At 40.6% G+C, this 15,795-nt stretch overlaps 3 protein-coding genes across 4 annotated transcripts; all 3 read right to left on the reverse strand.

Annotated features, from left to right (window-relative positions):
- Positions 1–1,141: 1,141 nt before the first annotated feature.
- c20hxorf65 (chromosome 20 CXorf65 homolog) lies at positions 1,142–7,232 on the reverse strand. Its single transcript, XM_042702792.1, has 5 exons — positions 7,208–7,232; positions 6,803–6,889; positions 5,966–6,031; positions 5,653–5,768; positions 1,142–1,228 (listed from the first exon to the last, which is right to left on the reverse strand). The coding sequence occupies exons 1-5, from the start codon at positions 7,230–7,232 to the stop codon at positions 1,142–1,144; spliced, it is 381 nt and encodes a 126-aa protein (XP_042558726.1).
- A 1,625-nt stretch (positions 7,233–8,857) lies between these two features.
- il2rgb (interleukin 2 receptor, gamma b) lies at positions 8,858–12,260 on the reverse strand. Its single transcript, XM_031558028.2, has 8 exons — positions 12,127–12,260; positions 11,617–11,704; positions 11,224–11,387; positions 10,904–11,049; positions 10,556–10,733; positions 10,340–10,436; positions 9,777–9,861; positions 8,858–9,618 (listed from the first exon to the last, which is right to left on the reverse strand). Exons 1-8 carry the CDS (start codon positions 12,200–12,202, stop codon positions 9,523–9,525), a joined length of 930 nt encoding a protein of 309 aa, XP_031413888.2. The 5' UTR covers positions 12,203–12,260; the 3' UTR covers positions 8,858–9,522.
- On the reverse strand, positions 12,185–15,335 carry zgc:92907 (uncharacterized protein LOC436733 homolog). Of its 2 annotated transcripts, XM_042702742.1 has the most exons (5): positions 15,133–15,335; positions 14,823–14,985; positions 14,583–14,721; positions 14,101–14,252; positions 12,185–13,923 (listed from the first exon to the last, which is right to left on the reverse strand). In XM_042702742.1, exons 1-4 carry the CDS (start codon positions 15,211–15,213, stop codon positions 14,141–14,143), a joined length of 495 nt encoding a protein of 164 aa, XP_042558676.1. In that variant the 5' UTR covers positions 15,214–15,335; the 3' UTR covers positions 12,185–13,923; positions 14,101–14,140. The 2 variants fall into 2 exon arrangements, with proteins under 2 accessions (XP_042558676.1, XP_012696159.1); XM_012840705.3 differs by having other exon boundaries at positions 12,185–14,252; positions 15,133–15,334.
- Positions 15,336–15,795: the final 460 nt, after the last annotated feature.

Below are 15,795 nucleotides of genomic sequence, written 5' to 3' on the forward strand. Positions count from 1 at the left end.
CCTCTCCTCATGTGTCCTCTGCTCATGTGTCCTCTCCTCATGTGTCCTCTCCTCATGTGTCCTCTCCTCATGTGTCCTCATGTGTCCTCTCCTCATGTGTCCTCATGTCTCCTCTCCTCATGTGTCCTCTCCTCATGTCTCCTCTCCTCATGTCTCCTCTCCTCATGTGTCCTCTGCTCATGTGTCCTCTGCTCATGTCTCCTCTCCTCATCTGTCCTCATGTGTCCTCTCCTCATGTGTCCTCTGCTCATGTGTCCTCATGTGTCCTCTGCTCATGTGTCCTCTCCTCATGTGTCCTCTGCTCATGTCTCCTCTGCTCATGTGTCCTCATGTGTCCTCTCCTCATGTCTCCTCTCCTCATGTGTCCTCATGTCTCATGTGTCCTCTGCTCCATGTTACTGATGGCAAAGCAGCAGGCGATGGACGATGGTGACATCCTGCTCAGCTGTTGACGCTGAAGTAGGACAATGTGTCAATCCCTTCTTCTCCTTGCCTTCAGAACGGAACACCATAATGTGCCTCCTGGTGATCCACCGTGATAAGATATCCAGCCAGAATCACTCTTGGAAAGTTGGGTGTTTATACAGACGGTATATGTTTATATCATGGCTGGACTGCAAGGTTTTTATTATTATTATTTTTTTTTTTACATGAAGACAGCGTTTTGGAGTCATTTCCAGCACTGGCCAGTGATCTGTGAAGCTGTGCACTTTGTAGGCAGGTTTTCCGTACCCCTACATTGTGTCTGTGTCTATTGCGACTGCTGCAGCTTTTTGGCGTCCCCATTGCAGACTGTGTGCACTCAGTACCAAACCTCTACTGGATATAAAACAAGGCACAATTGTAAACCATTTAGCTCTGCAGAGATTACTGGCTTGCAAATAGAAGAGTCTTTCTTACTGCACTGCTGAGCTCAACACAAGTATCAACAGTCCATTGTGCTCCAAAAATACATCCTTTTGAGGTAAAAAAAGGTATACCGGGTTGGTTTTGGTCTTCATACCACACGATGTGTTACAGCCTAGCCAAACCACATTTTACATTCATATTTGTCCATAATAATGCATCAGTTAATCCTATAATCTTTTTAATACTGTACATTTGTGTATATGTTTGTCTTCATGTAAATAAGTGTATATCTTCAGTTCCTGGTCCTTCGGCCCCCAGTGCGACGCTGTGGTTCCTCATCAGGTGTGTCCATGTGAACGTTTTTGCCTTTCCCTTTAGCCTGGACACAAGAGCACAATCAGGACCCCTCCACACACACAAACACAAACACCATATTCATATTCACTGTATTCTTGTTACTGAGACATATCATTAGTTGTGTTGGAGGTGGAAGCATAATGTTGTTGTATGAATGTAACAGTAAATTAACAGCAATAAAGTTTAATAAAAGTATAATAAAAAGCAAATCATGCACGCTCAGTCAGGTTAGTTCCCCTTTAGATTACTGTAGGTAATGTGACTGCATGTCGAGCACAGGTGGGCTCTCAATAGACTGCTCGATGAAGCAAGTAAACCAAACAAACAATGTAGAATAGAATAGAATAGAATAGAATAGAATATATTTATTTGTCATTGCACAAGTACAACGGAATTAAGGTAGCAGCTCTCAGACACAAAAACAATTAAAAAATTTTTTTTTTTTTTAAATGTTATAATAAATGTAATAATAAATATATATTTATAATATATATTATAAATATGTATGTGAAGATATAGCTAAACTATATCACAAAAACAGTTGTAATTTTTTTCACATTTGGGAAATGTTTACATATGACCTTTGACCTATGGGCAAGGTACTTGTTATTTATATGACACAGGTCCAGAACGTAACATTTCTTATAAAAAGTTCTTCAAAAGCTTATTTCTACTAAGAAAGTACTGGAAAATTGCTTGAAATATTTGTTTTAGAGTTTAAAGGCATACATCTGAAAAAAGGCCTGTGTGATAATTCATTAAATACATGTACACAGACAACAATTCAAAGCTTGAAACTGAAACAAAACTACTGTTTAAAAATACACTTGACAAAGCTCTCCATTTGATAAAAGACTTGATACTGATCAATTTCAGAAGAGCTGTTGACAGTAAGTGTATGCGATAGGAAGCCTTGCGTGCCAAATTGGATTTGCATAGTGAGCTCTAATGCTAGACCTTTTAAGATAATATTGGGCTCTTAATGGATGTAAAACTACTCTTTCTCTCTCCTTCCTTCCTTCTTCCTCGCTCATCTCCCCTGAATTTAAATTGACCAGTGGTGTATAAAGTACCCAAAAGCCATACTTGAGTAAAAGTAAAGATACCTAACTGGAAAATGACTCAAGTAAAAGTAAAAGTAACCTTTTAGAATACTACTTGAGTAAAAGCCTTAAAGTATCTGATCTTTACTGTACTTAAGTATCAAAAGTAATTTTCTGAAATTAAATGTACTTAAGTATTGAAAGTAAAAGTATATGCCGTTAATAAAAAAAGCAAAGGGTCAGAATTTTGAAAATTATGAAGTTTATATCGACTAGAATGAGCATACTTATAAACTGGGCCTTATTTGAACACAATTTTAACACAATAGGCAATACTAATGCAGCACATTGTAACATTTTGTGAATGGGCAACCTACTCTTGAGTATCCCAAGGTATGCATAAGGCACAACCTGAGAGCAATTATAACCTGGCGATCTGATACAAAGCCATAGAATTAAATCAGGATCATCAGTTTTACAAGCAAGTTATCAATACAGTGACTGTGAAATACTTTCAGCAACATGCACACACATCCCTTGAACAATAACGTTACTAGCAGCTATCTTGCTCCACACTGCTACGTTACTGTACTGTACTTTAGATTGTCACCACCCTAGCTAGCTAGCTAGATACCTCGCCAGAGATGGAATAAAGAATAATAATAATCTTTGTAGGTAGCTAGCTTGAAATATTATATACAGATCTTACCCAGCGGTGAAAGAACATGACTAGTCTACAAGGTCGCGGGGTTTCTCATTTTTTGATTGAGACCTGTATCCTTTTGCTTCGATTATTGTTGTGTCCCCTTCGTTGTTGATCTTAATGTTTTGGATATATCCTTCCACTGCATATTGCAGTCCATTTTGCCTTGTTCTGGAGGATATCGCGGAGATATTACTCCAAAAAGAATCACTGACACTGACAGACAGGTGTTGTGCATGAACGAGTTCAAAAGACGTAGCAACAGTATCTAAGAGGGCGGGCTTTTGCGAACGGTCAATACCGCATTAACGTGCGCTAGGACCACTGATTCGCCAAACCTGCTTGCAGTCTGTGTTCTACCCAGTGCCGCTGCTAGCCATTTTGGTGCCCTAAGCATAACTCCTTTATGATGCCCCCCCCCCCCCCCCCCCCCCCCGAGAAACAACGTTTGTTTCTGCCAGTTTCACATTTTATTAAAACGAAAAAGAACAACTTCCTTAACCCCAAATGAGGGACACTTTCTTCCAGGTGTGCGCGCGCGCCAACAGCTGACCAACAATAATGGAAATCGCAAGGTTTCATTAGCCATACCATAAACCTATTAATTTCAGTGTAATTTTGGCAAACCACTACTGTACTTGCTTGGATGTATTGTTCATAGTAATAATAGTCATGACAATTATTACAAGTTTCTCTCAAATTTCATGTTGTTTTCTTGAAATAGCATTAGACCAAGGCTGCCCAATTTTAGCAACTGACCAGGGCTGCCGCGCTCGATTTTTTTTGGCCCGCACTCCGATCAGAATCAGAGTCAGAACGTCATTCGTTAAACAGCATTTTAACCCATTTCGAACAGGGCCTCTGTCTCAACGTCCTATGTAACTCAGGGGGGGCGCTATTTACCTCTTGTCAGATCCATAACTTTGCAGCTAAAGTTGTGATTCCTGGTTGCTATGGTTATCTAGCTAAGGCTATGGTTAGCTAGCTAATGAAACTTTTAATAACAAACAATTTAAATGGAAGATTTCCGTTTGCATGAAATGATAGCTAGTTATCTAGCTAATGTTATAGTCTCCTCGATTTAACTTCTACAATTATAATGGGTGCCTGTGACACTTCGTATGAACGAATTAATATTCATGAGTTCATATTCACACATATTAACACCAGTTCATTATGTGTAAAGATGCTGATATGAAATATGAAAACAACCAGTAGTCAATGTGCAAGCTTCCAATTTAATCGTGATTTAACCCCAATACTCTATTACTCTATTTGAGTTGGGGCAGTCTGTCCTTCAGTCGAGGCATGACGATCTCTCGCTACAAGTTTCACCTGTTCGTGTTGGCGTAATTAATTCTTGTGGAGTCAAGTGCAGTTGAGAGGCACTTGTCTCCAGGGCACAGATTACACTTACCTGTTATATTTTTCTCTTTTCATGGATACAAATAAAAAAGGCTGTGATTGGACTGGAGCTGTCCCTGACGGGACAAATAAAAATCACCCATAATATTTCGGGATGTCCCGGACAATTCGGGACGCTTGGCAACCCTACTTGAACCTAAGTTATAACATATTTGAGTGTGCTAACATTAGCAATAACGTCAGCTAGTTCGAGGTGTATGCATGCATAGGCTAACTATTAAATTAGCAGCACATTTCCCGTATTTAACAATGATTACACATGGACTTACCTGAAAGTGATGCACGGGCATCATGTCGCAGTTTCTTTCTCTTTCCTTTGTCTGCCCCTGACTCCTGTTGTCATTTTCGAAAAGTTGACCTAGCCTACTGTCAAAGTTCGTCAGGCCACTGAGATAGGAAAGGGCACCCACGGCGAGCTGTTTAGGCGAGGAAGTTGAGTGTGTATTTTTTTGGGGGGGGGGGCACCAGCGTAACTTTTTTTAAGCAATTAAATATATCTCTTGTTCTGCCTGTTTTGTGATATACATGCCTAAAAGGTCCCTAACATTTCTATACTGAAATAATATCGGCATTATAATTATTATAACTATGATGATTTTTCAGTTGCCTATTTTTTGGTGCCCCCACAGGAGTTGGTGCCCTACGCACAGCGCGTAGTGCGCGTTATGGGAGCGGCGGCACTGGTTCTACCACAGTCCCCGTCGTTGGTCTCATCACTCTCATGACAATTTTTCTAAAGATGATTTGAATTTGTAACGAGTAACGAAGGTTTCAGGGGAAATGTTTTGGAGTAAAAGTATCAGTTTTCTTTGCAAAATGTAGCGAAGTAAAAGTAAAAGTAAACAGAAATATAAGTAGTAAAGTAAAGTAGGCCTACAGATATCCCAAAAAACAACTTAAGTACAGTAACGAGGTATTTCTACTTTTTCTACTTCGTTACTATACAACACTGAAATTGACATCTAGCTATGTGAACCCTGTCAACTCAGTTCCCCTATCCTCCTCAGTGCACTGCTCTCAACTGCTCTAGCATCCCACCACATTTGTTGATATCCATCTATAAACTGCATTTAACTTTCACTGAATTGTGCAAACTGAACATTTGACTCAAGTAATCATATGCTAGCTGACATGTCAACAGTCCAACTAACAAGTCAGAAAACATGAAGACACCAGGATCCCTGTCTGCCAATAATTGTATGTTTTGGTTGTATTTGTACAGAGGAAATGTTCTATGGCATATTCTATGTGCAGCGATACAGAGAGTAGGCTCACCTGTTGAGTAGACTGGGCTTGAGAGGGAGTCTCCCCTGTAGACCGCCTGTCCTCTAAGATTCGAAGCTGCTTGAGACGGGACTTCTCCAAACTCTCAGTCTGTGTTTGCAAGGCCTCTGCCATACACACACATAAACACACACTCAATCTTAACATGGAAATGATTTGTGCTTCTTCCACTGATCATGGCATACGTCACTGTTTGTTAGAGGATGCATTGTGTGATAGTTTCTGCAGCGGTTTTTCAAAAAGCATTCAGCTGAACAATTAGTCTGATTGGACATGTAGGTCAACTAGTAAAACACACAGTTACCTAGTAGAGCAGGGTCAGGGTTGACCACATGAGGTGTGATTGAGACATAAGCCCCGTCAGACTGCCCTGTGAAAAGACATGCACACACTTCTATAGATCTAAAAGGTATATAGGTATATACTTGTACATCTATAAGGTGACAACACCACAAGAGCATAGGGAGAGGAGATTAATAGAGGTTGGCTCAGACATACGGTTAATGGAACAGACGATGAAGGTGCTGCGGGACGGTAGCAGGCGACTGGCACTCTCCTGGAGCTGCTGTGACATGAAGAGGAACTTCAGGACACCTCGCTCGTCACAGAGATCCACCAAGTCTGAAACACACACACACACACACACACACGCACGCGCACGCGCACGCGCACGCACACGCACACGCACACGCACACGCACACGCACACACACACGCACACACGCACACACACAACAAAACCATATCAAACCAATCAGTGGGTTGAGTTCTTCTGCATAGCCAAGTTGACACCAATGAGATATCCCATCCTTACGCAAACCCACACACTGCCATTAGGCGGGGCATTAATCAGACCCAGTTAAATGACTCTGGTAATGGAGGAGTCATTAGTGGTGGAAGTGTACCAGTGGCTGTGAGGCTGGATGCCAGTGCCGTAAGCAGACACCAGCCATGGAGCCCAGAGCAGGTGAAATATTTAGCACTAAAGCCTCTGTGGTTACCCCCCCCCCCCCCCACCCAATTCCCAAATCCTTCAAATCAGTTTTACGATCATGATATTATGACCATATATTATAAACGAATGAAATGCTCCATTTCTCCCCTGAACAAAGTATGGCATTGAGTTCATTCCTCATCTTTACCTGATTCTGGCAGCCCAAGCTTGGCTCTTATGTAGTGCAGCAGCAGCATGATAGGGCAGTTGGTATTGGTGAGGAACTGCTCACTATCTGTGATCACAGGAGCACAGCCAGGGGAAAGATGAAAGGAGTAGATACAGAACAGCAGATAAACAGCATAACTGCATCAGAAAAAGTGAAGGCATGAATACATGCATAAGGAAAAACTGGAACCCCAACTGGAAACCCAAAATATTTTTGCTTTCTTTGCAATTGTACATTGTGTGTCCTCTACTTTAGGCTATCTACTAGCCTATTCCCCAAAGCCATGGAATAATAAGCAACACAAAAGTTATTACACAAATTATCCAGCTGTAGTCTGTAGACTATATGGCGTTAAAAAGGCTACAATACACACAATATTCTCACCTCCATGTTTTATGTAGACGAACATCAAGTCAAGCAGAGCCGGGGGAACTCGAGTCCTTAGTGAAAGAAGATCAGTTTGGATGAACTCTTGACTAGAGAACGCTAGGTTGTCAGGAATGGTATGATGTCATAATGTTAGGAGATGTAAACAAAGAGCCTGGAATGTCATGTAAGATCATGATAGGACTGAGTGACAACATTGGGACTGTGATGTAACAACACTGTCAACATAATTCCTTTACACCATCAAAGAGTGCAAGCTTTTATAGTTAATTAGTTATAGTATTTAGCAAACACTTTTGTCCAAAGCGACATTCAAAACATCCAAAAAACATAAGTACATTAGAAAAAGAACATAGACATAAGCATAAGTAATTTTATAGTAAGGGAATGAAAAAACAATGTAAATATAAACATTATAAATCAATTTAAATTCAAAACAACCTATTATTATTATTAATGATTTTATATTTTATTTGAGTTATACACAGGAAAAAGAGGTTGAATTCCTTGTGCAATTGGTTGGTGACTTCCCACATCTTCCCAATCCTCTCACCGTCACATGCAAGTACTCATACCCAACAACCTAACCATTATAACAACTGCCCAACCATAGATCCTGAGCACCAAGAGACAACAACAATGTACAACTGGCTGGCGATAGCCGCAACACATGCTGCATGTTGTACCCAGGATCTGTAAAGGCCCACCTTCACACGACTGCCCAACCATAGAACCACAGAGGCATAGGACAGCCTCCTTCGTGAGCATTCCGTTGGGGATTTCAAGCAAGCACCTTCCTTCGTTAGTGTTGAATTAGGCCCATGACACCTCCAGAAGGCTCAACAATGGTGTGTGTCTGGCATCCCAGAGCCACCCCCCTCCATACTCATGATGGGTTAGGACACATGCCACTACCAGAGACAGATACACCTCAAGATACACCTCAATAAGATTTCACGTCTCAGGTTAATTCATGACCCCAAGTAGTCCTGCTTGGCTTGCTTTTTCAGCAGCTTCAGACAACGTTTTTGAGTGACCATCCTAGCTACAAAGCATCTAACACCTAACTCCACTGGTCTTGTGTTTCAATCAACCAATTTATTTATTTGAATTATAGCCAATTATAGCCAAAAGGCTAGTTTCCATTGGCAGTCCCCCTGCCAGAGTGAAAAAAGGCTCTACAACCTATAAAAAAAAGACATTACCGTATATATCAAACATAACATTGACAATATATCAATATACAACACTATGTCTGGTCTCATAGAAGTCACAGCTACACACTGTAAAACTTCCGACATCAGCCAGCAATCTCCAATCCCGCACTTTGCTCCAATGACTAGTACTGTTTGTACGTGCCTGGTTTCCACACACCTGCCCCTCTCTCACAAAATAAATTAAACTGTCCCTGTCATTAACCAGCAAAGAGTTAACCTCAACCTCAATTTATTCTCAAACAAACACAAATGATTTTAAAACTCCTTATGTCTCTATGTGTAGCGACCCTGGGTCAGGCTAGTTTTACACCCAGAGAGAAAATGTTTTCAAAAAAGGAGAGGACATGTGCTTAATTCTATGGACCGAGCACATGTTGACAACTCTAAAAGAGTACAATCTCATAAAATCAGTAGAATGAATCAAGCAATCGACAATTTTAAAAAGTAAGCTTTATTCAAATGTGTCAGTTTTACCAAAATAGATATCATTTTGACGATTCCTATCAAATGCTTAAAACCAGAGAGACCCAAATTGACAATTCAGCTAATATAGTCTTCTATTCCAGCTTAAAGGTCTTGACGTTATCTTGGAAACCTTTACATGTATGTAAATTGATGGGATTTTAATACTGAGAATGAACAGTAATATACACAAGTAAGGCCAAAGCATTGGATAATTGATTTCTTAAAAGGTAACTTCAACTCTCTCTGGTTCCAAGCTTTTGCAATGAATACTATATAGATACTATGTTTTCAGCTCTGGGTAAACTTTACTTGATGTAGCCAATGCACACATACAGTGAAGATTTAAAGAACCGCAGAGAGTGAGGACCATGACAGACATGATACTGGCAGGTTTTTGAACTAGTTGCCACTGAGTTAACACAGGCTGAGGTTCTGCAGTTCTGCTCTACACGGTTGGTTTGGTGAGGTTCTGCAGTTCTGGTCTACACGGTTGGTTTGGTGAGGTTCTGCAGTTCTGGTCTACACGGTTGGTTTGGTGAGGTTCTGCAGTTCTGGTCTACACGGTTGGTTTGGTGAGGTTCTGCAGTTCTGGTCTACACGGTTGGTTTGGTGAGGTTCTGCAGTTCTGGTCTACACGGTTGGTTTGGACTCCCTCACAGCACAAGTAGCCTCAGTGAAGTCCGGTTCAAAGGCCTCCCTCAGTTCTGGAGAGATGCGTACCCATCCCTGTGAGGGCAGAGAACAAGAACCACATCCTGATTCAGTCTAGTTTCTAACCGTTTAAGGGCCTATTTCTTAATCCACAATTCAGTACTACACCACACAGTATCTATTCATACAGATCTATTGTACACCCATTCAGGGATGATTAAGGAAAACCATACCTCAACATTCCCACCAAATTCATAGAAGAGGTCATTGAGCTTTCGGGTTGGGTCAGGAACAACCGGCACAAAGATCACCTTAATCCTGTTAAACACATTAGTTGTTAAATGAAACATGTTGGGTCCAAAGATCACCTTAATCCTGTTGAACACATTAGTTGTTACATTTAAAAAAGCCAAGGACATGTTGGGTCCAAGAGATGTGATCAGTTTCTGCTTGAGGGCTTGAATTCAAACACACATAAATAACTACGTGCCAGAGAGGAATTAAATGGTGTCCATACTGGCAGGGCAGCAAGGAAATCAAGGATGACAAGGACTCTGTCCTGGGGCGGCAGTGGTACAGGAGGTAAAGAAGTCGTTTAGTAATCAGAAGGTTGCTAGTTCGATTCCCTGTCGAAGTGTCTTTGAGCAAGGCACTGAACCCCTAATTGCTCCTGATGTGCAGTGTGCCATCAGTGTAAATGTAAAATGTGTATACATTGTAAGTCGCACATATGTAAGTCGCTTTGGATAAAAGCGTCTGCTAAATGTAATGTAATGTAATGTAATGTCCTGCTCACCTCTCGCATTCTAATAGAACACGAACCATGATGACCAGGATGATGGCAAGTGTCACAACCCCAAACACCATAAGTAGGACGTTTCGCACCGGGGTTTCTGAGAGGAAAGGAAAATGACAAAATAAAAAAAGAGACACCTCTAAGTAACTGAGCAAGGAAAGTCCAAGTCAGAGGTCTTATGCAGCCATGTGTATGTCTGAGGGTGTGCTGTTCCACCTGCTGAAGCGCTGGGTTTCAAGGGCCCCCATGACACAGCTGTACTCCAGTCACTCCATAGTTTGGACTCTGCACATTGACTAGCGATCCGGCAGCGGACTCGAAATATGTATGTTTGTGTCTGAGAGACTTTGGCCAAAGTGTAGGAAGTGCTCCCAGGTAAAAGCACACTTGAGCTCTGTGAGTTACAAAGAGAGGTTACTGACGTAGCTGACAAACAAACCTGCTAGAAGTCTTGTCTGGCCTCTGGGCCCCAACCGTATTTTTAAACATCTTTTTCACAACCACATTCTAACTTTCCATTTCCAACTGTATTTTTAAACATCTTTTTCACAACAACATTCTAACCTGCCATTCCCCTGAGTCCTTCCGGTAAGCAACATTACTCTCGACACATTTCTCTAGAGCAGGTTTACTAAAGTTCCACTGTAGGGATATATCCCCAACAGAACTGTTGCCCAACGCTGTTAGATTCTGGGGTGGGTGAAGTTTCACTTAAAGAGAACAGAGAACAAAAATTAACCACTGAACTTGCACTGACACCAACACAGAAAATTCTAGAAAAGGAATTTACACAGCTGAACTCTCTTACTTTCGTCAGCATGAAACATATGAAATCGTTCAAGCATTCTAAAAAAGAGGATTAAATAATATTTTGGCTGTCTTACCATCATTTCTAATGTCATGTGTCTGATTTCTCAGTGCGGTCCCATTAGACAGTGTGGTGTACAGGCTCGTGAATCTGTTCTGAATAGAAGGAAAGATGCAGCCAACACTACACCCATCCTTGTACTGATAGGCCGGGCACCCGCTGTGTGTTTCGCCTTCAAACCTGGTGACAAAAGTCACAGACAGGTGACAAGTGACAAAGGTGACAAGTGACACTTTCTGCATGTTACCAATATCTGTGTGTAATTGCAGTAGGACATGGAGTGGATAATGTCTGTGTGTAATTGCAGTAGGACATGGAGTGGATCTAGCATCAGTCACTTAATTTAATATTATTTAAGGACATGGAGTGGATCTAGCATCAGTCACCGATAAACCTTCTAGATACTCACTTGCTCCTGAAAGTGAAGTTTCCACCACTGTGAATGCAATTCCAGGTGCAGTTCACATTTTCCAAATTAACACTGTAACAATATATACCTGCAAAACAACCACCGTGTGACTATACTCTTTCTACCAAAACAGAGCTTGTAGCATTTCTATAAAAGAAGAGAACAATGATGAATCAGATTCAAATAAAGGTGTCCAATGACTCTGAAGTGGCACTAGCCTTAACTTAAAATTAAACGGAATTTTAGCTGAAAACAAGCCCACATTCAACCACGGAGGGCAGGAAATCCCCTCTCAACACTGTGACCTCTCTGAGCACACATTCAAATGTCACTTGAACTTAAGGCCAGAAAGATTAAAATACTGTCAAATAAACTAAACAAAAACTGGGGAAATGAAAAATAAAGCTTTTACAGTTGAAATCTAATTTTATTTGTAGACTGTGGAAACATTACACAAAGTGACTGTCTCTATTAACAGTCCTATATTATGACCTTATAATAAGTACTTACTTGGTATGGAGGTGGAACATCCCATCACACAAAATAATACAAGGCACAGCACTGAGAATGATTTGCTGGGAATCATTTTTTTTTTATTCTACTATAAACATCCATAGCGTGTTGAACGAATGTATCTCTCTGTCTCTCTGACTTCTTGAAACTCTCGACAGCTTCCTCTTAACTCAACTTCCTGTAGCATTATGTATCACTTGCAGAGTGCGGAATTCACTTGCCATGACGTCAAACCGATACACAGAGAGGATAGGACACATTTGTCATTTCATTTTGGAGGTAGATGGAAGATGAAAAGTGACACGCAGTCTAGCCCAAGGAAATGACAGGACACTATATTTTCTCTTCCATGCCTTTTAACATTGCAACAAGGGATGTCTGTCCGGACACATGTCAAGATATATACCATTTATCATGAAAAGTTTCCAAAGTTAGTTAACGTTTGCCTCCCATTTCTCCTCCATCCTATTCCAAAGACATGATTTTAACCCAAACCAAAGTGTTGCACTCACTCGAAACCTGACAGAGTTAAGTTGAGGCTATAGGGGGCTTCTCGAGCCACACCAATGGGGTCTCTGATAGTTGGAGGCGATGTTCTGCCAAACACTTAATGGTGTACGCAAACATCAAGCAGTCTTAGTCTTCCCTAACTATAATAACCCCTTCTAACGAAGAAGCGCACAGGAAGGAGCTGGACAGCTCTAGGTTGCTACCCTGCAAATGGAAAGCTTGACGCCTGATACAAATACAAAATGTTTGTGAGTGTGGGCATGAGCCATAAAGTATGTATAGCCAAAAAAACTTTATAAATAGACCTTAAATAGTCCTGTACTCAAGAGAGATTTGTCTGCCATGTCAAGGTCATTGGTGTGTATGCTAGTTTGATGCACTCCTGTGGTTCTAAGATTTAGTGATGGTTTTCTCGTTAATCTTTTCATGCCTTCATCGTCTTCATGCCTCATTCCTCCAGCTCCATGCGGGGGAAATCGCTCAAAGTCAGACATCTTTAAGGATGTCTCAATTCTTCAAAGGCACTCGAGGAGACGGTAGTGAGGACATAAGACCTATGAGCAAGGAAACAGAGCAGCTTACATGGAAGAATCCTACATGGAAGTATTTTTAATTAGACTGTCTGATGTATGCCTTGCTATATATATATATATATATATATATTGCCCTCCTCTTCCCTCACATTTACTAAGCTACAGTTTAAAATAAGTTGTGGTGTGAAAATGTATACTTAATGGATGAAAATAAATGATAATTCAAATCAATACAAATTTAATTTTCAAGCAACATTGCACAGTGAAATAATGACCTCTTCATTGTAATGTGAACTGCAAAATATCACAGTATGTTAAGTGACTAGGGTTGGTTAAAGGGGAATTATCCATCACTTGGTGAATTCTAACAGCTTTTATGGGTATGCTAGTCCAATAACATCTACCATTTCAACAACAAACGTAAAGGACCCAATTTAATTTATTACCTGTGTTTGTTTAAAATTATTGGAACGGCTCTCTTTTAAATATGCCATTTTTTAAGTCCGTAATTGTCTAAAAGCTATATACGTATGAGCAAGCATGTCTCCTTTCTCATGTACTTTTATCCATGATTCCCTCATCCTCCTTGCATCCCTTCATGGCTTTCTCAGGAACGGAAACAAGGATAGAATCGAAGATTGACAAACTTTATATGGATGAACAAATGAACAATCAGTTAAACACCCAAGTCCAAAAGTGAATCTTTAACCACGTTTTTTTGCTGCAGCTCATTCTGTGACAGTGGCAGAAAGTTGAACCTGGCATGAGTTACAGAGAGCCTCACTGCCGTAATTCTTAGCAAAATATGGCCACCAATGTTTTTCCCAACCAGTTATAACCATAGACATTCCATAGCAGTCCATGTCATATTGTCACTAGTTGGCTGTAACTCAGCTGTCTCAAGCCAAGTCATCCCATCCCACAGGAATGAAAATGATTCAGTTTGCTGATTAAGGTCTGCACCTCGATCACGCAATTCCAAGTGCCTTGTCCAGGAATTTGGCGAAGTTTTGTGGCTGACCAGGTAAAAAAGGCATGAGTGTGGAGAAATCCATGGTCTTCAATGTTTCAGTCAGAGTGCTAAGGGAACAAACAAAGGACTAATCAAACACACAGTTGAGAGATAACAAAACATATGTCTTCAAATTATAGTAGGACATAGCACGTATGGTTTGCATGTACTGCAAATATATAAGTAATGTACAATGTCGGGTAAGGCCTATAATTCTGACTCAAATATGTCATATTTTCCGGTTGGGCCTCAGACCAATAATGTGCATCTATACAACTAGACGCTTAAAGTAGCCTACTGCTTATGTGTAAAATGTAAGTGTCAGTAAGTACGAATCAAGTGCCCTGAGAAACTTTCCCGACTGACTATGAACTACTGCTATTTTCGCCATCACTGACCTGCAGGTGCAGTAAAGAAGGTGCGAATTGGAATGCAACTGCCTGGCAAGCTCGAGTTGGTGATTGTCCATCAGCTTGTCGTTAACCACGACAAGGAGCGCCTTTTGAGCCCCGAGAGCTTCCAGACAACTTCCAGCCCCTTGAAAACAGAAAACATTCATGGGAAACACTTGTGTACGGAATTCCATTCAGTAAAACGTTGGCTAAGGTACGGCCCTACCAGTTCTGCTCACGAATTACCTGCGTGACTGATAACTAGATCAGCTTGTTTCATGTCGTCCGATATAGAATCTTTAAAACGGAAAGCATCCATCTTCAGTCCTGAACAACTTCCAGGACTAGGGAGGTGCGAACCATGACCAACTTGAAGGGTTAATTCTGTGTAACCACGATCGATTAAAACCTTAAAGAAAACAAAAGGAAATGTTTAATTTCAGAAGGACGTATCTATTTTAACTTCTTCACTGTCTAGCAATGACAGTGACAAATAGGCCAACATATATTGAACTATATTGCAGAGTAGCCTACGATAGATGCACAGGTTCTTTACCTTAACGTTTTCCTCGGAAATCACATTCTCGATCAGTTCATCAAATTTTGTTGTTCCGACTGTTACAAACACGCGCGTCATGGCACGAATTAAACAAAACAAGCAGTACCTGTTAGGAATTCATACTACTACACTTTGCTTGTGAATAACTCTTGACAGCAGCGTGTACCCAGCGACAATAACAAAAAAAAATCAATATGGCCGCCATGGGTTGTTTTTTTTTTCAAGATAAAAGTCGAAGCGCATTCATTAGTTTTCAGTTATACAATGACGAAAAAACTGCTTATTTAAAAAAAAAAAAATGGGCTACCAAATGTACACAGAGGTGGGAAAATACAAATAGTGCCGTTTTGAAATAAAAAGAAACAATTAGTGTTTTGAAAAAAAAGTAATTTGTTTCTCCAGACAATTCTGGGAAATTAGTCATTCCACCTGCCTGAGACTGAGAGTTGAAAGATAGGCTATAAAAATGCATAGACTACCTACAATCATTGCCTACCGATGGACTTTAAATTGTGTGGCTGAGAAAAATCAACACATTGTGCATCCTTGATATGGGGGTGAAATTAAATCCTTAGCACAAGTACTTTAAGGAAATATATATTTAGGCCTGAATCGTCTTTGTAGGTAGCAGACAGCCAGTGGAACGGCACAGCAAAAATA

The sequence above is a fragment of the Clupea harengus genome, chromosome 20 (assembly GCF_900700415.2).
Source record: "Clupea harengus chromosome 20, Ch_v2.0.2, whole genome shotgun sequence".
NCBI classification, from domain to species: Eukaryota; Metazoa; Chordata; class Actinopteri; order Clupeiformes; family Clupeidae; genus Clupea; species Clupea harengus.

Coding starts and splice junctions, on each gene's coding strand:
- c20hxorf65 (XM_042702792.1), bottom strand. CDS start 7,232: ATGTTCGTCTACATAAAACATGGAG. Junction 6,890..7,207: donor CGTCTACATAAAACATGGAG/GTGAGAATATTG, acceptor CTGTGATCACAG/ATAGTGAGCAGTTCCTCACC. Junction 1,229..5,652: donor AAGCCCAGTCTACTCAACAG/GTGAGCCTACTC, acceptor TCTTGTGTCCAG/GCTAAAGGGAAAGGCAAAAA.
- il2rgb (XM_031558028.2), bottom strand. CDS start 12,202: ATGATTCCCAGCAAATCATTCTCAGTGCTGTGCCTTGTATTATTTTGT. Junction 11,388..11,616: donor AACTTCACTTTCAGGAGCAA/GTGAGTATCTAG, acceptor TTTTGTCACCAG/GTTTGAAGGCGAAACACACA. Junction 9,619..9,776: donor AATTTGGTGGGAATGTTGAG/GTATGGTTTTCC, acceptor CTGCCCTCACAG/GGATGGGTACGCATCTCTCC.
- zgc:92907 (XM_042702742.1), bottom strand. CDS start 15,213: ATGACGCGCGTGTTTGTAACAGTCGGAACAACAAAATTTGATGAACTG. Junction 14,722..14,822: donor TCTAGTTATCAGTCACGCAG/GTAATTCGTGAG, acceptor TCTGTTTTCAAG/GGGCTGGAAGTTGTCTGGAA. Junction 14,253..14,582: donor CTTCTTTACTGCACCTGCAG/GTCAGTGATGGC, acceptor TTGTTCCCTTAG/CACTCTGACTGAAACATTGA.